We start from the raw sequence: 27,871 nt of genomic DNA on the forward strand, positions 1-27,871 counted from the left end.
TTTGTAGAAACGGGGTTTCACCATGTTGCCCAGGCTGGTCTCGAACTCCTGGACTCAAATGATTTGCCCACCTCAGCCTCCCAAAGTACTGGAATTACAGGGGTAAGCCACCAAGCCTGGCCATCTTTTTTTTTATTATTATATTTTTTGTAGAGACATGGTCTCACTGTATTGCCCAGGCTGGTCTTGAACTCCTGGACTCAAGTGATCCTCCTGCCTTGGCCTCCCAAAATGTTGGGATGACAGGTGTGAGCCAACTGTGCCTGGCTAGTATTTGAGTTTTTGGGGAGTCCAGTCATACGTGGACTTTCATTGGCACGGATGGATGGTCAGTCCCCCATCCCCCACGTTGTTCAAGGGTCAATTGTAGTTAACATCAGGTAACTTCAGGCTTTTTTGTGTAAGGATTAAAGCAGAGGGAGCTTTATTATCATGCTGATTGAAGATTTAAACTGACTTGTTGGGGAAATTGGATGTTATCTCTCTCTCCTGATTTGTTGGAAGGTCAGGTAATAACTTAGTTTAGGTTTGGTGAAGTGGAACTTTAGTATGGGTGACTCCATTTTTATTTTGTTTGGTCTGTTGGAGCCTAGTGCAGGAGCTTAGTTCAAACCAATGGCCTCCTATAATTTTTATTTAACAGGACTGATATCTCCCTGCTACCCATCTCAAATGCATTGTAAAATTTAATAAATTATATATCTCAAAAAGGGTGTTTTGAAACATTTCAGATGTATAAAAGTTATGAAGTTTCACAGTACATAGTATTACAAGGAAAATTCACTCACGTACCCAGCACAACCCAGCTTAAGAAACAAAACATCACTGGGCACGGTGGCTCACGCTTCTAATCCCAGCACTCTGGGAGACCAAGGTGGGTGGATCACTTGAGCCCAGGAGTTCGAGACCAGCCTGGCCAACGTGGTGAAACCCTGTCTCTACAAAAAATACAAAAATCAGCCAGGCGTGGTGGCATGTGCCTGTAGCCCCAGCTACTTGGGAGACTGAGGTGGGAGGATGGCTTGAGCCCTGATGGTAGAGGTTGCAGTGAGCCGGGATCGCACCACTGCACTCCAGCCTGGGCAACAGAGTTGAGACTCAGACTCAACAAAGACAAAATATTACTTTAAAAGAAAAGAAAAAGGCCAGGTGCAGTGGCTCACATCTGTAATCCCAGCACTTTTGGAGGCTGAGGTGGGCAGATCACAGGAGGCCAGGAGTTGAAGACCAGCCTGGCCAACATGAAGAAACTCTGACTCTACTAAAAATTTAAAAAATTAACCAGGCGTGGTGGTGCACACCTGAAGTCCCAGCTACTTGGGAGGCTGAGGCAGGAGAATCTTTTGAACCTGGGAGGTGGAGGTTGCAGTGACCCGATCATGCGCCACCACACTCCTGCCTGGGTGACAAAGCGAGACTCTGACTCAAAAAAAAAAAAAAAAAAAGAGAAAACATCACCAATGTAGTTGAAGCCCTGTGTAATGTGCCTCTTCCCAGCCACATCCCCTCTGTCTACCCCTGCATTGTCCCATAACTTATCCTCAACATTGTGCAAGATTTTATCATCCTCATGGTTTTTCATACTCTTCATACATGTTGCATGATTTTGCAACTTTTGAGCAGGTCTTATATGTATGTACCCTCCTGAAACTTTTTCTTTTTTTGAGATAGGGTCTCACTTGCTACCCAGGCTAGAGTGCAGCGGTATGATCTCAGCTCACTGCAGCCTTGACCTCTCTCCTAGGATCAAGTGATACTCCCGCCTCAGCTTCCCAAGTAGCTGGGACTACAGGCACGCACCACCACGCCCAGCCTGAAACTTTATCATTGAGATTATGCATGTGATGTATGCAATTGATATTTTTACTACTGTGTAGGATTCCATTGTAGGAATTTGTCACAATTCATTTATGTTAGGTAATAAGTTTATGTGAATAGTTTGTTCATTATAGCCAAGTTTCTTGCTAGACTGTTTTAAGTTCCAATACTTTTTGTTTTTTTTTTAGACGGGGTCTCGCTGTCTCCCAGGCCGGAGTGCAATGGCGTGATCATAGCTCATTGCAGCCTCGATTTTTGGGGCTCAAGCGATCATCCCACCTCAGCTTCCCGAGTAGCTGGGACTACAGGCGTGTGCCACCATGCCTAGATTAAAAAAATTTCACTAGAGAGGTCTTGCTATGTTGCCCAGGCTGGTCTTGAATTCCTGAGCTCAAGCAATCCTCCCACTTTGGCCTCTGAAAGCCTTGGGATTCCAAGCATGAGCCACCATGCCCCGCTCCAATAACTTTTGACTCCGTTAGCAAATGGTTTAAGTTATACCTTTTGTTTCCTGTTTTACTGAAATAGAAAACTGCAGAATAGCAGAACAGCACTAATAGTGATAATTAGCCACCTTATTTTTCAAGTGTGATGTTGGCTGTTGGTCTGAAACTACCTTATCAAGCTAGCTTTACCTTTAAAGGTTGCCAGGAATGGTTCTTGAATGTGAACAAATGCCTTGCCATCTACGGACAAAGATTTCTCATCTGACAATGAGGCGATTAATATTACACTACACATATCCCAGGGGCAAATCACACTTGATCATGCTCTATTTTTGTAGTATCCCACTGAATGAGATTTGCTTCCATTTCCCATAGGATTATTCCATCTGTACTCCCAGCTTCCACATCCAACCCCCAACCTCCAACCCAGGAACCCCCCCCCCTTTACTTTCAAATTTAAATTACCTGCCAGACCTTTATTTCAAAGAACCAGTTAATCTTACTGCTTATTGACAAATTCTACTCTTTCTGCTTATTCTTTTTTTTTTTTGAGACCGAGTCTCATTCGGTCACCCAGGCTGGAGTGCAATGGCGTGATCTCAGCTCACTGCAACCTTCGCCTCCCGGGTTCAAGCGATTCTCCTGCTTCAGCCTCCCAAAGTGCTGGGATTACAGGCGTGAGTCATGGAACCTGGCTGGGACTGGCGCGGTGGCTAGGACTGCCAGTAGCTGGGACTGCAGGCGCACGCCAGCATGCCCGGCTAATTTTTGTATTTTCAGTAGAGACGGGGTTTTGCCATTTTGGCCAGGCTGGTCTCGAACTCCTTATCTCAGGTGATCCACCCGCCTCAGCCTCCCAAGGTGCTGGGATTACAGGTGTGAGCCACCGCACCTGGTGTATCTCTTCCATTTTAAAGTCCTGCTGGACCCTAAGCAACTAAACTCCTGCTGCCTTGAATTATATGACCCCTCTCTGCTTAACCTCAACTCCTGCTCAGCTTTAGGCTGCAATCCAAGTGCACCGACGATGGAAAGCTTTCCCTGACTCTCCAGGCTAGGTCAGGCACTTCTATGTGCACTGAGACCCCTTTCTTCATCTGTCACAAAACTAATCACTGTCTTCACCTCCCTACTAGAAGCTCAGTAACACGGATGGGGCAATTCCTCTGCCTTCTCAGTCATCAAAGCAGGGCCAGGCACAAAAGAGTGGGAACACTAAAAAAGGGGAAAATGGCTAGCAGCCTTGGCTCCAGGACCAGGGGATCAGGTTAAAGACACACCCTTTCTTTCCTAGACCCACACTTTGGGACAAGGTCAAGGGGACAATCTGTTCAGAGGTAGCACCCCAGGAAAATGAGAAAAACCACACAAGGCAAGCACCACTTGGGGTTATTTTTTCTAACTAAATTTTTATTAAATTATTTTTTTCTTTGAAGGCTGGAACCATCGAAGTCCTTAGATCAGCTTTAAGCACTGGATGGAGTAAAAACCACAAGGGACTACAAGGTGATCTGTGAACAGACTGGCAGACAGATGACGAGAGAGGGAGTGACGACAACAAAAATAGACAAACAAAAAGAATGGTCTTCTGGTGACCTAGTTAAATTACTCGCTTATTAAAATTAGAAATAAACAAACATTAATGAAATAAAAATCTAAAACTGAGCCCCAGACTCAAGACTACTAGAAAGGCTCACCAAGTAAAACCCTCGGTTGGGTCAAGTGAGCTCTCTCTGAATGTTTTGTACAACCTGCTGCAGTTTGTTCCCCTTGAGCAAGGTGATACTTTGTCCTGGGCTGCAATCTCTAACACCATCACCATCCCCAAGTGCAGCTCCCATTCTAAAAAAAAAAAAAAACAGATGCCCCTACCCCCAATTCCTGGTGAACTGCTCATCTCTCCTGACTGCAGAAACTGACTCTGAAGGAGGAAGTTGCACCAGTGGTGGAGGCAGGTGGGCAAGCGGGTAGGGCAGGGATGGTTTCCTGGAGAATCCATCTTTTCTCCAGATGCCTAGCATGTGCTTAAGAGTTTTTTTTTTTTTTTTAAAGTTTGAAAAAAACTCCATTGTGAAAAGTGAGTTATGAAGAGTGCTCTTTATTTGAAACCTCCACAACACAGACGCCAATCTTGTCTCGCATTGAATCATTAGCTGTGCACATCAACACATTCCAAGCACAAATTAAGAAATGCAAACAGAACAAAAAAATATATATATATATAATTTTTTCCCCTATCCAAAGGTTTCAAGTCTCAATGCAGCAAATCCTTCTGAACACAGAATCTGAGGAGCACACTGTTCAAACAGTTGGGACAGACAGGTCCCTGCAAAGGCTACTGCCTTTTTAAAACACATGGGGTGGGGATCATGGACGGCATGGAAAGGGGAGAGAAGGTGAGGAAACAGGCGGCGGGGAAAGAATGAGAAGAGGAACAGGTATGCGCTGGGGAAGATGGGGCAGCTGGGACACACACGGTGAGTTGGTGGATTTCATTTATTGGTTTTTGACAAGTTCTTTCTGGTTCTTTTTTTAACTCCCCCCTCCCCAGGTCCAACAATGGTAAAAAAAAACCCCACAGAGTTGGGCAGGGCCTTATTAGGCCAGCCCAAAGCCTTCAGAGCACTCCTGGATAGCCAACAGTAGCATGTGGCGGAGCTTCTCAAAGCTCTCATAGGCAGGCAGATCCAGCTGATTAAAACTAAGGAAAGAAGAAAGATCAGTTTGTGGTGAGGGATGACAGATAACCAAATCTGTGTGTTCCCATGGTGCCCACCAGCCCCTCCCCTCCCTGAAGAAACCAACTCCCTGCTTCTTGATGACTCCCAATCTTGTCTCAGCCCAGTATATCCCCCTTTATCTGGCTCCCAAACTGGCCATCAGGCACCAAAACCAAAAATCTGACCCTGTCACTCCTCCTTAAACACCCTGGCCTCACTCGCCCATAGGCTAAAGTGCAAACTTGAAGGAGGTTTTCAGAGTCACTGGTAATCGGACCTCTGCTGAGCTCTTTAGACTTTTGCTCCCTGCAACTCCTCCTTGCTCCAGTCACGCTGGCCCTGGAATACACCATGCTCTCTTGTGGTGCTGTTTACCTGACAGTGTCTCCCCAGCCTCCACTGTGTCTAGCACATCTCATCTCAGACATCACCTCCATAGAAACACCAAATTGTGAGTTACCCAAGGTCCAGGACTCAGCCACATTTGCGTTCCCAATCTTGGGTAGGGTCCTGAAAACATCAAGTATGCAAGCTCAACCTAAGCACTGAAAAGGAGAAACAAACCCTTCCTTTTACCATGTGTGAGCTGAAGGCAGGCGATCTGTGGACCTGTCATCTCGATGGATCTGAAACTTCTGAATGCCATTCATGCCTTCGAGGGCAGCAAAGCCTTGCAGGGGTACCTTGGAAGTACCCGTGACAAACTGGAGGAACTTGGCACGGTCAGCTTGGTCGAAAGAACGCAATGCTCTCCAGAACCACTGGATCTGTAGGAAGGGACCCATGAAGCCAGTGTTAGGTAGAAAGCTCCTAGAAGCAGGGTGGAGGGGATGGAATCTAGGAAACAGGACTGGACTTGGTATCTGAGGCAAGTCCCTTCTGTGGGATGAGCTTTAGCTCCTTTCATTCATAAGACGGCCAAGAGAAGTCTGCTATGCTTCAGGAGAACAAAGAGTTAGATATAGGTAGACTGTCTTCTACATGCAACTTCCTCTAAGAGTACTACTGGTTTATTTGGTATCACACAAACTAGCGTTGCCTAGGGTAAGAGGACCATATGAGAAGGGATGCCAGCAGCAGCTCACCTGAATAGAGTTGGACTGGTACTTGTGGTATTCAGTGTTGGATTTCAGATCATCGATGTCAATGGTGGGCAGTCCTGATATAAGCAGCTCTAACTCCTGCTCAGTGAAGATGGAAATGAGGCGCTTTGGAATGATCTCATAGAAGCCTTCTAAGAAAGCCGCCAACTGCTTGCGGATGGCTCCTGGTGAGATAACCAAAAAGCCAAATGACTTCTAAACTCACACAACCGTAGAGGTCAGAGATCCCCCATCTGGCTCCCATCTACCACTGTTAGCTGGGACTACAGGCATGCACCACCACAACTGGTTAATTCTGCCCAGGCTAGTCTCAACCCCCTGGGCTCAAGCTATCCTCCTGCCTCAGCCTCCCAAAGTGCTAGGATTACAAGTGTGAGCCACTGTGCCCAGTGAAGTTAAGCTGGGTTTTTTTTGTTTTTTTTTTGAGATGGAGTCTCACTCTGTTGCCCAGGCTGGAGAAGAGTGGTGGGATCTCAGCTCACTGCAAACTCCACCTCCCGGGTTCAAGCAATTCTTCTGTCTCAGTCTCCCGAGTAGCTGGGACTACAGGCGCACGCTGCCACACTTGGCTAATTTTTTATACCTCTTCTCATATTGAGCAACTAGAGGTCTAGGAACATTTCCCCTACCTGTCATTCTCATCTGGCATACCAGGTGTACATACTCCTTCTTATTCTCCTCTGTTACCAAGATGTTGGCCCCATTGGGTTTGAGGTCACGAACTTCACAAACTCCAAACTCTTGGACCTAGAACAACCAAAACACCAATCATACATATCAGACTTCGTCTAGGATGGGATTAGATACCTAGGAACACACCCTAAACCCCTTGCCATGTCCTGGGCAGAGAGATGAGGCAAGTCCATACAAAACAGTGACTTTTTCTACTACTCATAGCTCGCAACTCCCCTTATAGGGAAAGGCTTTGGGTAGGAAAGAGGAAAATACTCTTTGGCTCTAAGACCCACAAAAAAGGCAGAAGAGAGTAAGGCAACTATCAGTGGTAAAAGGGAAAAGGGAATGGCTAACATACGTAACGGAATGTAATCTCTTAGGAAAAGAATTTAGGAGAAGAGTAACCTTAATTGCCTTCATTTTCCCCCCACTTACATTTGTACGATTTTTCTACAAAGACCTACCCTTGGGAATGAGGAATTATGTACTGGAGTTTTTTTTTTTTTTATAAAGGTGAAACTAGGAAATGGCCTGCAAATTCTGGTTTTCCTGTTTGTGATGTCACTCACAAACACCTGCTACAGCTTTAAGAAGTCAAGATGCTTCCTTAGAACTATGAGAAGGTCACGCAGTGCTAGTTCTAAGGTGAACCTGGAATGGATCTTCCAGATTGGCTGGGATGTGCTGTGATTAGGATTTCCTGACCTACCTCAGTGCTGAAGGTGAGGTCATAGCCTAGTGTGGAGACATCATTTTCCAGCAGATAAACCAGACCTTGGTAGAAGTGGTAATCTTCACTCTCCATATCTGTATATCTAGAAAAACACAATTATACAGGGTCATGGTTTGCGAGTGGGGGGGAAGAAGGAGCACAAGGATGGGACACAAAAAGACCAGACCCCCAGGACTGAAGACAGTCCCAGGACTATGCCTCATCCTCACCTGACTGACTTGCCCAAGATGTGTTTGTAAAAGGATCGAGTAAAGTAGCACTCCAGAAGACGGTTGTCATATACAGCTTTGGCCACAATGCGTCCGACAAACTTGAAGTAGCTGAGGTGGTTGGGGTTGCAGTGGGAAGATGGATTGATGGTGTAGGTGACTCGATCACCAGGTGAGGTACGGAACAAGGCATACATAGGGTTAAACATCTCTCGAGAGATGATCATATACCACTCCCGCAGGAGCCCGCCAGCGTCCTGCCCTTCTTCTCCTTCAAATACTATATACCTGCATAAGAAAGCAGAAGCAGAAAAGAGCTGTGCAGAAAACCCAGGATACATCCAGTCATTTGTGTGAGTGAGAGACTGTGAAGCAGTGTCTGGGGAGTGCAGTGTCAGATGAAGAGGTAAACAGAGAGTGCCAGGACAGCCCAGAAATGGGGTGGAGATCTGGGAGCAAACAAAAGCACCACTGACAGAGGAGATGTCCCAAAATAGTCAAGGTTAACAGATATTCCAGAAAACACCAATAGGAAAGGTATCAGAGAAATAAATGAGGCCTTGCTTAGGTGAAGTGGGGAGGGGAGAAAAGTGGTATTAGAGAGGGATAAGCCCAGAGTCCAAATTCTCTAAAGGTATTTGGTGGTGGAAGAACATGGCATACAGTCTGTCTAGGGAGACTCCCTGACTTCTTGTGATTACACAGTTGGAGAGCCCACACCACAAGAGATGGGGAGGAATCATTAAACAACTCCAATAGGTCTTTCATCTCATCAGCTCCTACGCTCAGTATTACAAACTGCTGATCTCCTCTAGGTGGCTTCAGAATCACCAGTGAGCAGTTACCAGTTTGGTGGAGGCCACTCATACATGGTCATTCCTAGTATAGCAATATTAAAGCTCTCATTGCAAAGCCAGCAGGTATATCCTTATAAACACCAAAGACTTTCCTGTCTGTCTGGGAATTGTTGGGTAGCTTAGCTAAAGGGCCAGCCAGCAGGGCAGGCCCAGAAGATAGGAGACAACTCAGTAAGATTATCTAAAACCAGATTCCTATGGGGAATTCCTATTAGGGAGGGCAGCACCTCCCTAAATTTGAGGCTAGAGCAAGCCATCGCTACTGTGCAGGAGGCCCCACCTCCCACCCGCCATCTTTTCTCCGTTCCTGGGCCCTTACAATCGATTCTTCATTTCTTCGGGGGATTTGCGATGCAGCTCACGATAGGAGTCTTCAAACACATGGTCACGACGGACATGCACAGCCATGTCTTCTTTCCGGAGCCCCTCATCTAAACGCTCCAGCTCTTGGCGGAAATATCTTGGGAGGTAGAAAAGCAAGGAAGATAGGATTAAGGGTGGCAGAACAAATTTGTTTGTGTGGTTAGGAAGAAGACCCACAATGATGCTCCTTCTATCCTCCAAACACTTTGATCTCTGCTCCACACCTGCTTGGGAAATGCCCAGTAGTTGGGAGAGGTAGATCACTCATTACCAACTCTAAATTTTCCTTACCTCCACTGAGTAAGGGCCCACAAAGACTGTGACATGTGATTTCTGCCACAAGCAGGTAAGCATGTATACATGCACGAGGAGAAGGAGAGGCATAGGGATGACTCCAGGAGTGTTGTGGAAGCCCCTGGAACCCTGCTGTGTGTGTACTATGGCCACCTGTGCCTCCTGTACTACCCCCAACGGATGGAACAGAACTTTAGAAATTGTGTGGTTCAAAAATCATGTGACTCTGTTTTGCTGATGAAAAATGCAGATGGGGTGGAGAAGCCCAGGAGTATTTAGGTATGATGGCCATCAATGCTACAGCTGTCTCTTCCCTCCCCACCACCACCATTCCAAGTGCTGTCACCAAAGGAAATTTGTGGCCTCAAGAGTAACTTCAGAGGCGAGTTACCATTTGGGGAGTTCTCACCACCCCTCTACCCCCGAATATCCAGGACACATACTTGCGCTTGACATCAAAGTCGAGGACACGAATGTAGTCTACCAGGACAGCAAAAGGCCCATCAGCAAGGTGGGTCGTGGACTGCCGTAGGATCTGGTTTAACACAGTGCGGTGAGTCTCTGAGGGGAGAAGTGACAGCAGGAATTAAGCACATCATCTGCCCCAGAAGCTGTAAGACAGCCAACCAGCTAGCAACTCTCTCTTCCTTCCTCTTCCTTATTTCAGGGCTCTAAAAGGACTAGTCAAAACCAAGGGCCAACCCTTGAGGTGTGAACGTGAATCTGAGCATTTCTATTCTAAACCTGAGTATCCTGAGGCCAAGGGAAACCATGCAGGGTTTACGTGCACGGGTGTGTGTATGTACACACACACACACACACACACACACACACACACACACACACTCTCTCACACACACACACACTCTCTCTCTCTCTCTCTCATCAACTAAGGATTAACTGTATGAAACAATCCTGTTTAAAATGAAGCCTTCTACACCTGGCAGCCTAAAAGTTCCCCGTACCTGCAAAGCGAAGGAACTTCTGTGTGTCAGGGGGCAGGCTTGAGGAGATGTGCATAGATGAGGGCTCCCGGGAGAAGAATGGGTCAAGGGAGGAAGGCGTGGCTGGGGTTAAGGGGGCAGGGGAGAGTGGAGGAGGCTCGTCCTTGATGTGTGCCAGCTGGCTCTCACGGGTGTCTCGGACAGGAGGCTTGCTCTCCCGCTCTGTGGCATGGACCAGAAAGAAGGCCTCGACAGCAGGCTGTAGCACTAGGGTTAGGAATGATGGAGAAGTAACATTTTACTCTGCAAACTTCAACATGCAAACCTCTTTGCCATCATAAACAAATTATAAAAATAAATAAGGAAGAAGAAATAGTGAAAACTAGGCTAGGTGTGGTGGCTCACACCTATGATTCCAGCACTTTGGGAGGCCGAGGTGGGAAAATTGCTTGAGCCCAGCAGTTTGAGATCAGCCTGGGCAACATAGTGAGACCTCATTTCTGATTAAAAAAAAAAAAAAAAAAAAAAACAATGAGAACTTGCAGGGAAATATGGTAGAATCAAGTCACAGAGGAACTTCCTTGAAGCCAAAGAAAAATGGGATAGCTAACCAGTTATAAAGATTCCCCTTGTCTATAAAGTGAAAGACACCAACTATTAAAAGAGAAGGTCAATCTTTTTTATACTGAAGTCAGAGAAAAAACACTTCTCTTTTGAATTCTCATTACAGAGACACTGAGGGAGAGGAGTAACCTGGAAGGAAGAAAAACAAGCTGGCAGGAAGGGCCCCAGAGCAGACCACTGGGTTGGGACCTGGGCCTTTAGGACACAACTCACCTAGCACCGCATGCTGGTCATGGGATTCCTCTAGTTCCTTTAGACACTCCCCAAGCATGTCCCACAGCTCGTCCAAACTCAGCTGCTCGCTGAGCAGGGGTAACTCAGGTGGTCTTTCTTCCTTTTCCTTCTCCCCCTGTGGGGTTCCATCGGAGGCTGGAGGGCACACAGAAGAGAGTCAGAAAGTCTTCAAAATTTCCCTTCTGCTTAGATCTTTCTAGACCACACGCACCAACTAATATACAGAACAAGTAGAGGGGACCACTGGCCACTGAGTGGTACTCACCGAGCAACATCTGAAACAAGGTCTAGGACCTGCACTGGATGGCATTTACATTAAACAGAATAAATAAAATAATGAATCTGGTTCCTCAGTTGCGCCAGCCACATTTAAGGTGCTCAAAAGCCACAGGTGCTACTGCAGATCCAGACAGTGCTAGTCTAGTCACTGCCTCACTAGTTTCAAGAGAATCTGTGGATTATTTCAGGGTAATGTAACAACAGTGGAGCTTTGGATGGTTGCCTTCCAGTTTACACAGGACGTTTTAGGACACTATTGTCATTGAATTCTGACAGCTGGCCTTGGAAAGTAGGCTGTCTTTTCCTCATTTTGGTTTCTGAGGAAGACAGCACCAGGACATCAAACTAAATCTTTCTAACCTTAAGTCTAATGCCTTTTTTTTTTTTTTCCCTGAGACAGTCTTGTTCTGTCGCCCAGGCTGCAGTGCAGTGGTGCGACCTTGGCTCACTGCAACCTCCGCCTCCCGGGTTCAAGCGATTCTCCAGCCTCAGCCTCCTGAGTAGCTGGAATTACAGGCACAAGCCACCATGCCCGGCTGATTTTTGTATTTTTAGTAGAGACTTGGTTTCACCACGTTGGTCAGGCTGGTCTTGAACTCCTGACCTCGTGATCCACCTGCCTTGGCCTCCCAAAGTGCTGGGATTAGAGGCGTGAGCCACCACGCCCGGCCTTCTAATGCCTTCTAAATTAGTCATCTTGTCCTGGGGCAGTTTAAAACCCTGAGAAGCCATGGTATGACAGATGGAATCCCATGGCTGGTACTTTTCCTGATACTCACTGGGGGCTTATTCTAACCTCTGCTCAGTAGCTAAGCAGCAAGACACAACCCCATCTTCTGGGTGGGGAGTAAGTGACTGTTTTCTCATCAACCCCCGATCCCCATACACCTGGCCCTGCTTAGGTTTCTTCCTGACCTTTGCTGTTCATCCTTTACCCAAATCCTGACTATTCTTCAAGGTTCTGACAGCCTTAGGTTTGAATCCTGGCTCCGGTACTTGCAAATCATATGACCTTAGGTAAAAGAAGGTGAATACAGAACACGAGAATAATATCTATCTCCCCAAATCCTGATGAAAGATAGGATAACAATGGTTGTCCTACAAGAATACTATTCCATGGGAATGTGTTACGAGGGTGCCAAAATGTATTCTATGTATGACTGACTTTGAGAAATGCTGCTAACAATAGCATTCATCGTGTGCTTCTCTAACCACTATACATGTTTTAACTCATTTAATCCTAACAACTGAACATTCCTATTTTAAACAAGGAAACCTAACAAAGCGGTTTGCCTCAGGTCCCAGAAGCAGTAAATGGGGGAGCCAAGATTTAAAACACGGGAGACTAAGGCTGGTCGGCCGTGGCTCATGCCTGTAATCCCAGCACTTTGGGAGGCCGAGGCAGGTGGATCACTTGAGGTCAGGAGTTTGAAATCAGCCTGGCCAATATGGCGAAACCCTGTCTCTACTAAAAATACAAAAAAAAATTAGCCAGGCATGGTGGCAGGCGCCTGTAATCCCAGCTGCTTGGGAGGCTGAGGCAGGAGAATCACTTGAATCCAGGAGGCGGAGGTTGCAGTGAGCCGAGATTGCACCACTGCACTCCACCCTGGGAGACAGAGCTAGACTCTGTCTCAAAAAACAAAAAAGAAAGAAAGAAGACATGGGAGACTGAAGTGAGAGGATGGCTTGAGGCCAGGAGTTCAAGACCAGCCTGGGCAACATAGTGAGACTCCATTTCTACAAAGATAAAAAAAATTAGCTGGGCATGGTGGCCTGTCCCTTACAGTCCCAGCTACTCAGATAGCCAAGGCAGGAGGATCGACTGAGCTCAGAAGTTTGAGGTTGCAGTGAGCTATGACTATGTTACTGTATCTTAGCTTAGATGATGGAGAAAGACCCTGCCTCAATAATAAAACAAAAGATTTAAAACACATGCTGGGCTGGGCGCAGTGGCTCATGCCTGTAATTCTAACACTCTGGGAGGCCAAGGCAGGTGGATCACCTGAGGTCAGGAGTTTGAGACCAGCCTGGCCAACATGGCAAAACTCGTCTCTACTAAAAAAAATACAAAAACTAGCCAGGTGTGGTGGTGGGCGCCTGTAATCCCAGCTACTTGGGAGGCTGAGACAGGAGAATTGCTTGAACCCAGGAGGCAGAGGTTGCAGTGAGCAGACATCGTGCCACTGCATTCCAGCCTGGCGACAGAGGGAGACTGTCTCAAAAACAACCACCACAACAAGAGAAAACCCCACAAAAACATGCTGTCTGAATGCATGATATCCCACCATTTTCTTTCCTTTACTACAGGAAAGAAAAGTGTGCCTTGGTTGTCAAACACCTGTCATCATTTACAGAAACCAGGGTTTACTGGAACAAATGGGAAAACACTGGGCTTATATATGCTGGGAGCAGGGGATTCAGCAGACATTCCAGAAGACTGGCTATCCCTTTTGCTCGGCTGGAAACAGGAAGTAGTACTGACCAATGGATTGAGTATCTTGAGCACTGGGAGATGGCTGGTCCACATCCATGGGTGATTCCTCCCTCCGGACAGACGCCTCTGACTGGCTAGACTCCGACTGGATAAAAGGGAGACAAAAATCACATAAGGGTGCAACTCTGCTTTCCTTAGAGACAGGCTAGAGGTTGGCCCTTCCACTTCTCATACATTGAGCTTGCAAAGAAGCTTCCCATATTTGGGTGGGGAAAACTGTAGCTATCCAGGACAAAAGGATGCCTTTCCCAACTCTTCTGCTTTTCTCCACTGTGTTTTGTAAGCTTTTCCCAATAGCTCCTTGGATGCCTACATTTCCTACAGTCTACAATCCAGACCTGTGACCAGTCAGAACTAGCCTCCTGTATATAGACTTCAAGTCTTCTTCTGTTGTGTGTGTGTGTGTGTGTGTGTGTGTATGTGTATAAAAAATTCAGATGGGTGGAAGGTAGGTCTGCTCTTTGTTTCTCTTTGCTCACAAAAGGGGAAATAATAGGAGAATTAGAGCAACCTCTCATGAGTGGGATTATTTAAAAAGCCGACATCTTTTCGGGTAATGGGAAAGAGACTCGGCAGAAAAAATACTCCAGAATAACAGCTTTATTTTCCCTTTCTACCTTCCTGGAGTCACTGCCCCTAAGTTCAAGGCTTTTCCCTGCCTACTCAATAAAACCATACTGTATAATAGTAATTATACGCAAAGAAATATCGGGTCTTAGGATACCTTTCTTGGATCTTGGAAAGGTAACTTACATGTTGCAAGGACAGGAAAACAATGAGGGAGTGCCACAGCATACACATGTGATGCCAGGCTTTTACTGCAGCCACTCAATGCCGGGACCCCAACACTGAGCTGGCTACTTAAGTACCTGAAGGTCTCCTCCTAAAAGTGCCTGAGTGCCTAGGTGCCAAGGGATTATGGAAAATAAAGGCAGAGGGCAGGGTGGAGGGAGCAGCCACAGACAGAAGTGGCTGTGTGGGATATGTACCAAGCTTGGGGGACTTTCAATGGTAGGATTCCTGAGATGTTTCTGATGTACCTGCATTGTTCCATGGGACTGAAAAAAAACTTCACCCCATAACCCCTCAGAAACCAGACAACACTTAGCATCAGGCAGTTTGCAAAAGCGCCACTGTTGACTGGATAGCTGGGAGTGGGGTATGATGGCCAAGCTTTAAATCAAATCAAACCAACAAACCAATCAACAAATAGGAAAACACCAACAGAAAGTAACCCTTTTGTCCAGAAGCATTCATATAGCAAACTTAATGCAAAAGCATACAAGGTAAAGGCAATGAAACCCCACTGATGACATGGTGGGGGGATGAGTGGAGAGACAAATGAATGAGGGGCCACAGGCATCATGCTAACCGTTGCTGCTTGTTGCTGTCTCCGCGCCCTTTGACCCTCACGTACCATTTGTATAATGGCATCAGCCTCAGCCTCCAGCTGCCGAACAGCTGCCTGGATGCTGCTAGCTGAGCCTAAACCGGAGGAACCTGGGAGAAAGAGAAAGAGGAAGGCAAGATATAAAATATAGGAAGAGGGAAAGCCCAATATTCTCTCTCCTATCTCCTGGGCTGCCACAGGGCATCTTGCTGAGGTCTTTTGAGCTTTAGCTCAGGAAGCTTCAGAGTGCTCATCATCAGGCGCTAAGATTTACCATTACAGATAAGGGCAGGGGGCATGATGCTAGACAGACGGATGGTTTTGTGCGAGAGGGTTCTGTGGGACAGGAGGAAAGAGGTAGGGAAAATGATTTGTCAAGCCACGGCTTAGTTAGAAATGACCAAGGAAGCAGAAAGGAGATGCACCTAGTGAGTTAAGTCTTGTTCAGCAAAAGGCTGGCCCCCAACTTCCCTGCCAGATTTCCACTCCCCCTTAATTCCCACTCCCCCTAATGAATTTCCTACGCAGATAGCTTGAATGAGATGTAGAATGCAGCCATCAACATTCTGAAAAAAGGATAATCATTTTCCTTTTGGAAAGGTCAAACAGGAAGGAGACAGGCCGTTAAGTCCTGCACCTCCAAGGAATCTGGCTTTACCGCCACCAACCCTTCCCCTCAACTGGACACTCTAGTTCCATACCTAGCCTGCCTGTCTGCTTGGCTTTCTTGTTAGCCCGGCGCGTGTCGTCCCGGAGCTGGATGATGACCTGTAGTACCCTCAAGAAGAACTTCTGGGTAGATGTCTTGGATGTCAACATGGACATAGAAGGCAGCTGGAGCTCCCGGCCACCCAAAGGTCGCTTCTGAGATGCCACAATTACCACATTCTCAGCCATGTCAAACCTGGATAGTGTAGAGGTGGCTTGCGTATATTGACAGCATCAAAGTATAAACACCCAAAGCAAGCAAGGCTTCCTGGTGTCAACCAGAGGGGTAAGGAAACTCAGAAGGAAATCTTCCAAGTAGGAAGTAGAAAAAAATGGGTCAAGTGTGTATAGGAAAGATACGAAAATCACCCAGAGAAATAAAAAAGACCAGGAAACCAGCAAGAGCCATCTTCCAGAATATCCCAGATTCAAGCCCCCAGCCAAAGGGTGGCTACCACCCACCTGCTCTGCATTTTGCCCTTCAGCTTGGTGGTCTGTGGCTGCTCCTCAGGCAGGCCATCAGGAGAGAGGGTTTCACATTGGGCTCGCCGCTGCTGCTCGAGGTTGTATTCCCGCAGCTCGGCCAGCAGGGTACCTGAGCAGGCAGAGGAGTCAGCAAGTGTTCAGAGACTCCCCTGGTAAAGTGGCTAAAAGCCAAATCTCTCTAAGACACCTGCTTAGGCCACTCTTCATTGCTCAGCTGCAGAGAACCTAGAGCGAGCTGGAATCGTGCTCTGTTCAGCTTATTATGCGTGTCCACGAACCGTCACCTGGGACTACCAATTTAACTATGGCCACAGGGATCTGCTGAATCTGCATGAAATGAGTTTCATGTAGAAGAGAAACAGTATCTCCTCTGGAGCTAAACAGACCATGGTTGAAATCCCATATATCTCTCAAAATTACTGAGGTTCTGTGGTGGTTTCAGGCAAATTTCTTGACCCCTTGCCCAATTTGCTAACCAATATTAATACTGGGATGGGAATATTACTGCCTAACCTCACAAGGTTGCTGTGAGAATTAAGAGATAATTATATGGTAGAGTGCCTAGACAGTGCCTGGCCCATAGGTGTGGAATAGATGGTGGCAGCCAAGAGAGAAAGGTCAGAGGCCAAATTCTTTCTGGAAGAACGTTGTAATTTTCATGCAGCAAAGAACACCCTGAGTTATACAGGCCAACCAACTCTCCTATCACCCCAGACTTAGGGACATGGGGGTGAAGGAGAGAGAACACTAAGTATGTAGCCAAGATCTAGGGAGACTCATGATTGGGATGAGGGTGGGACAGGGTAGACAGACTCTATGTTGAAAGAAAACCTGGCTGTACTCCTTGGTCCAATCACTTTATCACCCTGGGTTTTGGCTTTCTTCTCAGTAAAACAGGGAGGAAGATGATAGAAACGAGGTAATTTGTAACTGTTCTTAGAATTTTTGTACCCTCAAAATTACACAAAAGCAGAGAGTACTATTCTGACTCTATAATTCCTGAGGCTGAATGCAGTGTAGGCACATACTTTGAAGGGGTGAAGCTGCCTCAGCTGTCTTATCATGGGGCTCTTACGAGTGCCCAGCATGGAGAAGAAAGGAGGCACTGCTGTTCCCATGTGTTCTCTTTTCCCTTCATTAAGCACCACTGTGTGCCGGGCAGCGGGGATGAGGAGACAAACCCAGCCTTGCTTTCAAACAACTGAGCAGGGGAAAACAGATGATAACCCAGGGTAATCTGTGTTACGACAGAGGGAGCATGGAGGCTGTGTTATAGGGATATGGAGGTATCTGATTCAGCTTGGGGATTCAGGAAAGGATTCCAGAAAGAGGAAGCACCTAAGTGGAAACCTTCAGAAAGAGAAAATGCTTTACTCCTGCTATTACCTATTTGTTTACAAAGGGTATAACCCAGATGGCGGGCTCCATTCAGTAGCAGCTTGAGAACAGTGTCCCGGGTCCCAGAGTCCCCCCGGGAGAGCTGCAGTAGTACGTTGGCTGCATCCTCTAAGCCTTCCTCAGAACAAGAGTGGGATGTCAACACCTGAGAAAAAGAAGACAGAAGGAGTAAGCCCCAGCCTGAGAACAAAATCATTATCTACCCTGTTTATCCTTTCTCCCCAAGTCTTAGCAGATCAGAAGAGCTTGGACTCACCTCTACAGAGAGCTGTAGCTGGTTTTCAGTGAGGCCAGAGGACACCATCTTAAAGTCTGTACTGCTGCTGCCCCCATCACTCACCTTCGCTGGAGATTTGCTGCCCTTAGTAGTGGGAGAAACTTTGAGGAAACAGACAGAACACTGTAAGCCTCTCTGAAACTCACAAGCCAGGGACTAAGTGACAAAATCAAGGAATCGCTGAATTGCCCAGGGCTTCAAAATGGGAAAGTACTGAAAAAGAAAACCCACCCACCAAAGGCAAATCTAAATGACTTGGGATGATAAAGGCTTTTTATTTTTTATTACAGACACGGTCTTGCTCTGTTGCCCAAGCTAGAATGCAGTGGCACAATCACGTCTCACCATAAACTCAAAGAGGACTCTTATGACTGTAACTTCTAAGCTGAAAAAGAAACCCCAGGCATTTCTTCCAACTATTCCCCCACCATCATGGCCCACTCTATTCTTTAAAACCTACTTCTTCAGATAATTCTTTCTTACTAATCTGTGGCAGGGCTCATTACCTTTATTTCCTGGGATGATCTGGTTACTCTGAATCACACTGTATCCTGCCTGCCCTTGAACTATTTCCCATGAGAACTGGCTCCCTCAACACAACTGTAAAGGCTGGGAATTCCCTGAGGATGGAACTTAACTTTCTTTCCTCCTTCTGGTGCCTAGCCTAGGGAAGCTACATTCAGTGAATGCCTGCTGACCTTCAAAAGAGTGTGTGTGTGAGAGGCAGGGGAGAGAGAGAAAGAGAGACACACAGAGAGACGGGGATGGAGGGAGACAGAGCGAGAGAACTGGGACAGATGAGGATGAGAATGAACACATTCTGCTCTCACAAACACAAACCAAGCTGATTGCTATCACTGAGGGAGAACTATCTGGATGGAAAAGGGGGTGAAGTGGGTGCCACAGTATATACCCCACAGCTCCCAGTCTACATCCACACTTACTTGAAACAGTAGTGGTAGCAGTCGTGGGGGTAGTCACTGTGGTCGAAGCAGCTACGACAATGGTGGAAATAGCCGTGGCAGCAACCAGGGCTGGAGCAGAAGTGACAGGGGTGGGTGCAGTAGGGGGTGTGGGCGTGGTGGAGGCGGCAGTGGTGGTGGTGGTAGATGTGGTTGAGGTGGCAGTGGTGGTGGAGGAAGCACCGCTGCCAGAATTAGCCTGTGCTTCTGACACCTTGTTTTCTGGGAGAGCAATTGAGATGAGAGAAAGGAGTCTGAGGAGCTTCTCAGTTAAGAGAGAGCTCCGGCGGATGACTGGGTGTGACAACATGTTCATGAGCTGCCCCAGTGGAGAGGCCTCGAGGCTGTATGGAGAGGTTTCCCCCTCACCGCCAGCGCTCACTGGCACTGACTTCACGGAGTTCTTGCCTTTCCGGCTGACATTCATGTTGTCCAGTTTTACCAATAAGTCCCAGAAGTCTGTGCAAATGCCACTGTTGGAGGACTGTGAGGAGCATGGGCTACAGGCCTTATTGCCCCTTTCCCGATCACTCTCACAGTTTGTTTCTTTGGTCCGCTGCTGTGTGAAGTGGCTGGGAAATACCTGCCGGGAAAAGGAGGACAAGGCTTGGTCTAGGACGTCTTCACAGAGGATGAGCCTTCCTGATAGGGAAAAGACAACTGGTTCCCAGACTCCTTCAGACAATTTTGGTAAATATTGGCGGATATGTCATATAAGAGTTTTATCCAACAGACAGTAAAGCAGCCTAGAGAAATGAATGAGGGCTTTGTAGCAATACAGACTCACGAGCAAACTTTTCCTGAGCTTTAGTCTCGCACTTATAAAATGGAGATGATAACTACACTTCCTTGCAAAGTTGTTGGAGATTAAACGACATGATGTATTTTGCACAGTGCCTGGCACAAGGCAGGCCTTTGATAGATGGCAGCAATGCTTATTATTGAAAGAACACTAAATTCTAGGTCCAGCTCCATCACTTTCTAATCGTAAGACAAAATGAATAAAATGTTCTGAATCTCAGGTTCTTCATCTGTAAAACAGGAATCATACAGCCCAGTTGTTTTGATGACTAAATAAGACATACATAAAAATGGAAAAGAATGAAGAAAAACCCCCAGAAATATATAGGACAATCCCCTAGAAACAATACAGGGCTCAACACTTAAAATAAGAGCAAAAAGACACGCTAGCCTGCTTAGTGTTCAACTTTCACCCAGGCTCTTGCTGCCACCCTTCTTCCATCCCCAGGAGTTGGGTTTGAAACCCTCACCTTGGCCAATTGAATGAGTGTATCCAAAACGTGTCTGCAGACAACAGGAGCAGCTTGGGGATGGATGTGGACGGTGGAGCCACCGCTTGCATGCTTCTCGGTATGTTTACGCCCCCCTGAACGCTGGATCTGAAATATATTAGTCCTGCAGCCTAGGGCTGCATCCATGGATACTGAGAGCCAGGAAAGCTGGTTGGAGCTCTTCGACTCCATCTTGTGTAGCAGGTCCAGGGGACGGTTCTCATGGCTACTTGACCCACAGCTCTTGCTCGACTTTTTGCCCTTTTCCTCACTTGTAGTGAGTTTGGGTGTTTCAATGCATAGCTCACTCTCACTGCTGCGCTGCAAGATGGAGAGCAGACTGCGGATGACCCAGTGGCGGGTCTGGGCATGGTAGCAGAGATTTCTCAGTACTCGGTGTAGACGGCTAGTATTGAGCTTTGGCTCATCCACAAAAAGTAGGACCAAGAGACAAGAAAGGGCTTCGTGGTCCAGAAGGAGCCGTCCTCGGAGGCGGAGGAGAGTATCTACATTACTGCCAGAAGGCCTGGAAACAGAACATGGTTTTTGGGTAACACTTCAGTGGCTAGAGCTCTGGGATTAGGCATAAGAATGGGGGAGGGGAATGAGCTAGGTATCTCCAAGGAGGCTTGAGAAAGGTGGGTGTCCAGTCCAAGGGCTCTTCATAGTAACAGCTGCCCTCTTGGGTGTCTACTATGTACCAGGCACTTTACAATGACTGTACATCATCCTTTCAGGGCTGCTGTACAGCTTAGAGAATCAAGCCCCCCACCCCCACCAGCTTTTTGTTGAGATGGAGTCTCGCTCTGTCACCCAGGCTGGAGTGCAGTGGCGTGATATCGGCTCACTGCAACCTCCACCCCCTAGGATTCAAGTGATTCTCGTGCCTCAGCCTCCTGAGTAGCTGGGATTACTAGTGCGTGCCACCACACCCGACTACTTTTTGTATTTTTAGTAGAGATTGGGTTTGCCATGTTGCCTAGGCTGGTCTTGAACTCCTGGACTCAAGTGATCCACCTGCCTCAGCCTCCCAAAGTGCTGGGATTATAGGTGTGAGCCACGACAACTGGCCGAGAACCACCCATTTTTGAGATGATAAACAAGAGGCTCAAACAGGTTAAGTGACTTGCCCTACATCACACGGCGACTGAGAAGACAGCACAGATTCCAGCCCAGGTATCATCCATCGACTGGTAAAATCTGACCATACCTAAGTCTAGGAGACAATGCTAGTTTCTGCCTTCTCTAGACTACCAGGAGTTTGTGGCCTTGTAGGAACCAATCACTCCTTTCACATTTTGGCATGTCAGGCCCACTCTGTTTTAGCCTGGCTAACTCACTCCTCTATACTTCCTTAGCCTAGGTGTTACAAACTCAAGGCAGGTGGTTAGTTGTTTTACTACTTGCATGGGAGACAAGTGGTGTTCCTTCTTGTTAAAACCATAGTTAGCACCTGCTGCCGGCCTGCTTTTGCGATTGTGGTCTTTGGTAGCAAGACTAACCAAAAGGTGTAGTTTTCTGAATGGGGAGTCCAAAGATCTGGCTCTCTCACTTATTCAAGGAAATGGCTTAGAGAGACCATCCATCCTGCCTGTCAGGATTTCAGCTTCTCCACCTATAAAACTAAGGGAGCTGGGCTAATAGACTTGAGTGGTGATATGGTAAGGTAAAAATAGACAAAGGTACCTGTTATGGCTGCTGCTACCCCCCATCTGGAAGGTGCCACCTCTCTGCACAGCAAGGCGAGTATACTGGACCCCACGGTTGCCACTTAAGCGACTGGTGAAAGCTGGAAGGAAAGAAAAAGAAAACTGAGATTGTGGAGAGGGTGTAAACTGGATATAGGTAATACAAAGGTAAGAAAACATAGCCTCATCTGGCTAAAGCTTTCCAGAGCCCTCCCACTTGCCTCCCTCTGTACCCGGGCTTCGGAGAATAGCAGAAAGTGCGGAGGTGCTACTGTGCCCAAACAGACGCTCATGCATGAGCTGTCGCTGCCGGGCTTCTTGCTCTCGTCTCAGGGCTTGAGCCTCAGCTGCAATGTCAGGTGGCATCACAGCTAACACACTGTCCTCCATATCCTCTAGGACACTACGGCGCAGGTCTGAGGGCAGAGTCTGGATGAAGGTCACAGGGTCCATAGGGGTGTCTGAGCTGGCATTCTGTGCTAGTTCTCGTCGCTGCTGCTCAGCTCTCTGCTGTGCCAGTACCTATGGAGCAGAAAAAGTCAATGAGGGCATTTCTCCTGCCAGGCAGCCTGGCCCCACCACCTTCCCGCTCACATACTTCCTCCTGAATGGCTGGAGGCAGGGCAGCCAGAAACTCAGGGCTCACTTCAGTCACACCAGGATTCCCCACCACTGCAGGCGCTGAGCTATTTGTGGAGGGGGCAGTCCGGGTTGGTGGACGAATGCCTAGCTGGTTCTGTAGAACTTCCCGACGGATGTCATCAGGCAGGGCAGCCAGAAAAGAGGGGTCCACACCTTCAGGGAGACTGATACCTGAAGGGAGATATAACATGTAAAGGGATTCACGCCTTATTAATTGCTTGAGACGGGGTCTTGGTCTGTTGCCCAGGCTGGAGTGTAGTGGTGCAACCCTTGCCTCACTGCAGCGTTGAGCTCCTGGGCTCAAGTCTTCCTGCCTCAGCATCTTGAGTAGCTGGGACTACAGGCATGCACCAAAATGCCTGGCTAATTTACATATATATTTTTGTAGAGATGGGGTCTCCCTATGTTGCCCAGGCTGGTCTTAAACTCTTGGCTTCAAGTGATCCTCTGACCTCTGCTTCCCAAATTTTCAGGATTACAGGCATGAGCCACCGCGCCCAGCCTCTCACACCTCTATTGGTGCCTAATATGTACTTGGAGAAAATAAACCCATGTCACTCCTTGAGGGAAACCAGTGTATATGTCTTCACTGCTTGCAAGACATGGGACACAGAGAAGGCCCACCCCACCTTCCCTGGGCTCAGAACAGCTTTTGTTATTTGCTAGACTGCATGCACTGTTACTTACCCTTCATAAATAACCTACCACGCAGATATCATCACCCCCTCGGTATCATTCATGATCACAGAAATTAAATAATGACCCTAGGTTGTAAAAGGTAGAAGTGGCAGAGTGGGGGAATTTGAGTGAGCCAAGATCAGTTTGACTCCTAAGGCTGGACCCGTTTCATTATGCCATACCAGCACCCCCCCTTATTGTCAGTTCTCCCACATACATGCCCTCCATCTAAATGGAACTGTTTGGCTGGTGGGCATTTCCATGCCAAGGGCTACTAGAAGCCAAAACAATCCCAGGATGACCTGGGCATACACGGAACTCACCCGCAAGGGGATCTTCTTCTTCACTGCTTGTTGAAGGCAACGGCTCTTCTAGGATTCCTCGGGAATCTGCTCCAGAAATGGCCACGGCAGAATCTCTGGTGGAAGAGCTCTCAGAGGATGCAGGTGGGGAGCTGAGGGAAATCATGCTCAGGTTGCTGTCTGTATTATGTCTTCTCGTTTATAAAACACTGCTACAATACCCCTTTCTCACAGAAACCAGGTTTATCTCCCCAGCATAACAAGCATGTCCATTAGTTGACGAGTATGAAATGTGCTTTGAAAGACCCTCCAATATATCCTACCCTTCTTTTGCCCACACATGCTTACCTGTCCTCAGGTGGCTGGGCAGATTCCCCTGACCCATCACTCCTGCCTTGCACTTCCGCCACAGCTGGTGGGGCATCCCCAGGAGTGGAGCTGCCTGCTCTGGGCTGCTCAGAACTGCCAGCTGCTGAAGTGTCACCCACAGCCTCCTCTAAGGTACAGGAAGCCAGGCTGCTTGTATCCATAGGAGAGCCTTCCAGCTGACTGCTGACAGCCGTCAGTGCATCAGAATCCTCAGCTCTCTCTGGGGAAAGTGAGGCTAGGAAGAAGTCGCAGGGAGAGATTAGGTTTCTATCTGGAACCGGGGCAAAATGACAGATAAGGTGTCTTTGATAGGGCTGCTTCCTTAGGGGCATCTCAGCTCAGATTTCTCACTTCTCCCTTGCTGTCCCCCTCTCAATCTCACTTTGAGATTTCTAAGGTTCAGCTGAAGCCCTTTCTATCAATTCTTGAACATTTACTGTGTTCCAGGCATGCCTGTGAAACATCTTCCCTAGGCAATCCAGGTAAGGGATTTTTTTTTGGCAGGGGGATGGAGTCTCACTCTGTTGCCCAGGCTGGCGTACAGTGGCGCAATCTCGGCTCACTGCAATCTCCGCCTCCTGGGTTCAAGCAATTCTCTGCCTCAGCCTCCTGACGAGCTGGGATTACAGGCACCTGCTACCACGCCCGGCCAGTTTTTTGTATTTTTAGTAGAGATGGGGTTTCACCATCTTGGCCAGGCTGATCTTGAATTCCTGACCTCATGATCCACCTGCCTCGGCCTCCCAAAGTGCTTGGATTACAGGTGTGAGCCACCGTGCCCAGCCCGGGTAAGGGATTTTTTCACTTTGATTCACTGCAGGCACCACTTGCACGTGCATATCCCTGTAGTTCTCTAAATAAACAAGGTTTCGGTAGGGCGCAGTGGCTCATGCCTGTAATCCAAGCACTTTGGGAGGCCGAGGCGGGTGGATCACCTGAGGTCAGGAGTTCCAGATCAGCCTGGCCAACATGGCAAAACCTCATCTTTACTAAAAATACAAAAATCAGCTGGGCATGGTGGCGTGCACCTGTAGTCCCAGTTACTTGGGAGGCTGAGGCAGGACAATCACTCCAACCTGGGTGGCGGAGGTTGCAGTGAGCCAAGACCACACCACTGCACTGCAGCCTGGGTGACAGAGCGAGACTTTTTCTCAAAAAATAAATAAATAAAAATAAAATAAAATTAACAAGGTTCCTTGAAAGAAAAAACTGACACCTTAAGGTCTCTCCAGAGAACTTCACAAGCAAGATGGTATAGAGCAGGGATGGCAAGCAGGTATCAATTTATCCTGTTGAAATACTGCTGAGAAGACTTTTCAGGCCCCATTTCAAACCAGTGAGAAATAGTGTCATGAGATAAACAGTGTCTGCCAGGAGAATGGGAGAGCTCTAAGTGTGGGATGACATGCTTGCCATCCTGGGAACTGTGGAAGGAGAGAGTAAGCTTTAAAGTCAGACAGATCTGGGTTTTAATTCTAGTTCAACCACTTATAGAGTGACTTGGGCTAATTATTTCATTTCTGAGTTTCAGTTTACTCATGTAAATAACACCATCGATTTTGGAGAGTTTTTTTTCCCCCCAATAGAGATGGGGTCTCACTATGTTGCCCAGGCTGGTCTCAAACTCCTGAGCTCAAATGATCCCCCTGCCTCAGCCTCCCAAAGTGCTGGGATTATGAGTCATCATACCCAGCTGGAGAGTTGTTTTTAAATAATAAGCCTGGGGTGATGGCCCAGAAACAGAGTAATTGCCTCAATGAACTGTTGGTATCATCACCAATATCATTAGACATTCAACTATCACCAGTTCAGGACCTCAACTTCACTTAAGAAAGTGAATGCGCAAGACGAGATCTTATTATTTGAGAAGTTGAACTCCTACTATTTCTCTCAAGCAAGAGAGCAAAGAGAAGCTACAAAGACATCCTTTCTTCCCTCTTGTTTCATCCTCCCCAAATGTTGAAATTCTACTCACTTATAGTGGGAGCTGGGGATAACTCCATCTGAGTTGTTTCTGCTTCCCCACTTGGCCTTGTGGGACCCAATTCCTCTGGCTCTACAGGCATCAATAGCTGTGTAGAGCTGCCCCCTTCTCCAGCTGGAGACTGCAGCTCCTGAGGAACCTCTCCCAAAGCTGGTGGGGTTGGGAGTGTTGGTTGCTGTTGTGAGGATTGCAGAGTGCCAAGGGTCTCCTTGGACTCAGATGTAGCTGCATCAGTTGAAGATGGGGTTGTTGGGTAGCTGTCAGGCATAGGCGTCCCATCTTTCTCGGAAAGAACAATAATAGTGGTTAAGGGGCAACCAGCCAATGATGAGAGAAGCCACCCCAATCAGCAAATGTGGCCTGATAAGTATCCCACCCAGCCAGTGATCATCCGCACAACAAAAATACTCCAAGGAACATCTCTGGTCTGGTATACTAAGGATGAAGGTTAAGGCACAGTGCTATCTCTGTCCTAAGAATGCAAGAACTGGAGCTCTGACTCTGTGGATTCTAAGAATAAAATCCTTTCTGTGCCCTGCAGGTGGAAGGGGGAAGATGTCAGGCCATATAGGGTGAGGCTAAATGTCTCTGACCTATAGGTACACAGAAAATCTAACTACCAAAATCCTATTGATCCTCCCACTTCATCTATTTGGAGCAAGAAATGGTCAGAATTTCGTTCAAAACTCTATTTGGTTTTTTTTGGAGACAGGGTCTCACTGTTGCCCAGGCTGGAGTGTAGTGGCACAATCATGGCTCACTGCAGCCTTCACCTCCCGGGCTCAGGTGATCCTCCCACCTCAGCCTCCCAAGTAGCTGAGACTACAGGCATGTGCCACCACACCTGACTAATTTTTTGTATATTTAGTAGAGACAGGGTCTTGCCATGTTGCCCAGGCTGGTCTCAAACTCCTAAGCTCTAGCAATCCACCCACCTCGGCCTCCCAAAGTGCTGGGATTACAGGCGTGAGCCACTGCGTCCAGCCCTTCAAAATCTTTTTTTTTCTTCCTGAGACAGAGTCTTGCTCTGTTGCCCAGGCTGGAGTGCAGTGGCGTGTTCTCAGCTCACTGAAGCCTCCACTTCCTGGGTTCAAGCAATTCTCCTGCCTCAGCCTCCTGAGTAGCTGGGACCACAGGCGAGTGTCACCAAGCCTGGCTAATTTTTGTATTTTGAGTAGTGGCGGGGTTTCGCCGTGTTGGCCAGGTTGGTCTCGAACTCCTGACCTCAGGTGATCCACCCGCCTCGGCCTCCCAAAAGTGCTGGGATTACAGGCATGAACCACTGCGCCTGGCCCAAAATTCTTAAAGTATGCTCTCCATTCCCTTGCACACATTCCTGTTCTATTACTAATAAAATGCAATCATTACACAGTTGAAGAATAGCAAAATGAGTTCATGCCCAAAGGTAAAATAATTATATGCTCCAATTAATGAAAGACAAGTCACTTTATAATGACATCTGCCTCACCCTAAACACCATCTGTCCCCTTCCATGTCTCTTTTCTTCCAGTCCAAATTATCCAAGGAACATCTACAACTTTGTCTGATGGAGGCAACACTGCTAAGACTAAGTGTGAATATGCCACACACCAGGGAAAGTAGTAAGTTGTATAGTTATCTTCTAATTGGGGCCTAATATCCCTACCCCACAACAATACAACTTACTACCTCACCCTGGCATGAGCAGAATCCTCTAATAAGGGCAGCAGGCAAAAGGCCATTTTACATGGTGACAGACTCTTTTAAAGATCTTTTGCTAGATTAAGGGTACCAAGGCATCTACCCTACTTCACTGCTTTAAAAAATATTGTGCAGGCTTTGGTACAATCATTTTCCAACTCAAGTGCGAAAGGAGACAGGTGTAGCGAGGCAGAAGAATGTTCTGAGGAAATACGGGTG

The 27,871-nt window shown here is 47.4% G+C and overlaps 1 protein-coding gene and 1 non-coding gene across 30 annotated transcripts in view; both read right to left on the minus strand.

Annotated features, from left to right (window-relative positions):
* Positions 1-4,346: 4,346 nt before the first annotated feature.
* The window catches only part of HUWE1 (HECT, UBA and WWE domain containing E3 ubiquitin protein ligase 1), a 150,399-nt gene continuing 126,874 nt past the window's right edge, over positions 4,347-27,871 (minus strand). For 28 of the 29 annotated variants that reach the window (XM_003805901.6, XM_055106725.2, XM_063601490.1 and 25 more), the window contains 24 exons: positions 25,964-26,251; positions 23,968-24,223; positions 23,641-23,771; positions 22,596-22,810; positions 22,231-22,519; positions 21,996-22,098; positions 20,289-20,835; positions 19,000-19,600; positions 18,035-18,156; positions 17,767-17,923; positions 16,357-16,489; positions 15,888-16,090; positions 15,169-15,296; positions 13,785-13,881; positions 11,000-11,155; positions 10,184-10,429; positions 9,662-9,779; positions 8,881-9,021; positions 7,705-7,992; positions 7,472-7,577; positions 6,717-6,834; positions 6,070-6,251; positions 5,561-5,751; positions 4,347-4,965 (listed from right to left, as the gene is read on the minus strand). In XM_003805901.6, the coding sequence (XP_003805949.1) occupies positions 4,863-4,965; positions 5,561-5,751; positions 6,070-6,251; positions 6,717-6,834; positions 7,472-7,577; positions 7,705-7,992; positions 8,881-9,021; positions 9,662-9,779; positions 10,184-10,429; positions 11,000-11,155; positions 13,785-13,881; positions 15,169-15,296; positions 15,888-16,090; positions 16,357-16,489; positions 17,767-17,923; positions 18,035-18,156; positions 19,000-19,600; positions 20,289-20,835; positions 21,996-22,098; positions 22,231-22,519; positions 22,596-22,810; positions 23,641-23,771; positions 23,968-24,223; positions 25,964-26,251 (4,919 nt within the window). In that variant the 3' untranslated portion in view covers positions 4,347-4,862. The remainder of the gene's footprint in view (positions 4,966-5,560; positions 5,752-6,069; positions 6,252-6,716; positions 6,835-7,471; positions 7,578-7,704; positions 7,993-8,880; positions 9,022-9,661; positions 9,780-10,183; positions 10,430-10,999; positions 11,156-13,784; positions 13,882-15,168; positions 15,297-15,887; positions 16,091-16,356; positions 16,490-17,766; positions 17,924-18,034; positions 18,157-18,999; positions 19,601-20,288; positions 20,836-21,995; positions 22,099-22,230; positions 22,520-22,595; positions 22,811-23,640; positions 23,772-23,967; positions 24,224-25,963; positions 26,252-27,871) is intronic. The other variant, XM_063601487.1, reaches the window with a different exon arrangement.
* On the minus strand, positions 27,566-27,645 carry MIR98 (microRNA mir-98). The gene has a single exon (NR_106553.1). It is a non-coding gene; the product is annotated as a microRNA mir-98 (primary transcript).

The sequence above is a fragment of the Pan paniscus genome, chromosome X (genome assembly GCF_029289425.2).
Source record: "Pan paniscus chromosome X, NHGRI_mPanPan1-v2.0_pri, whole genome shotgun sequence".
Classification (NCBI taxonomy): domain Eukaryota; kingdom Metazoa; phylum Chordata; class Mammalia; order Primates; family Hominidae; genus Pan; species Pan paniscus.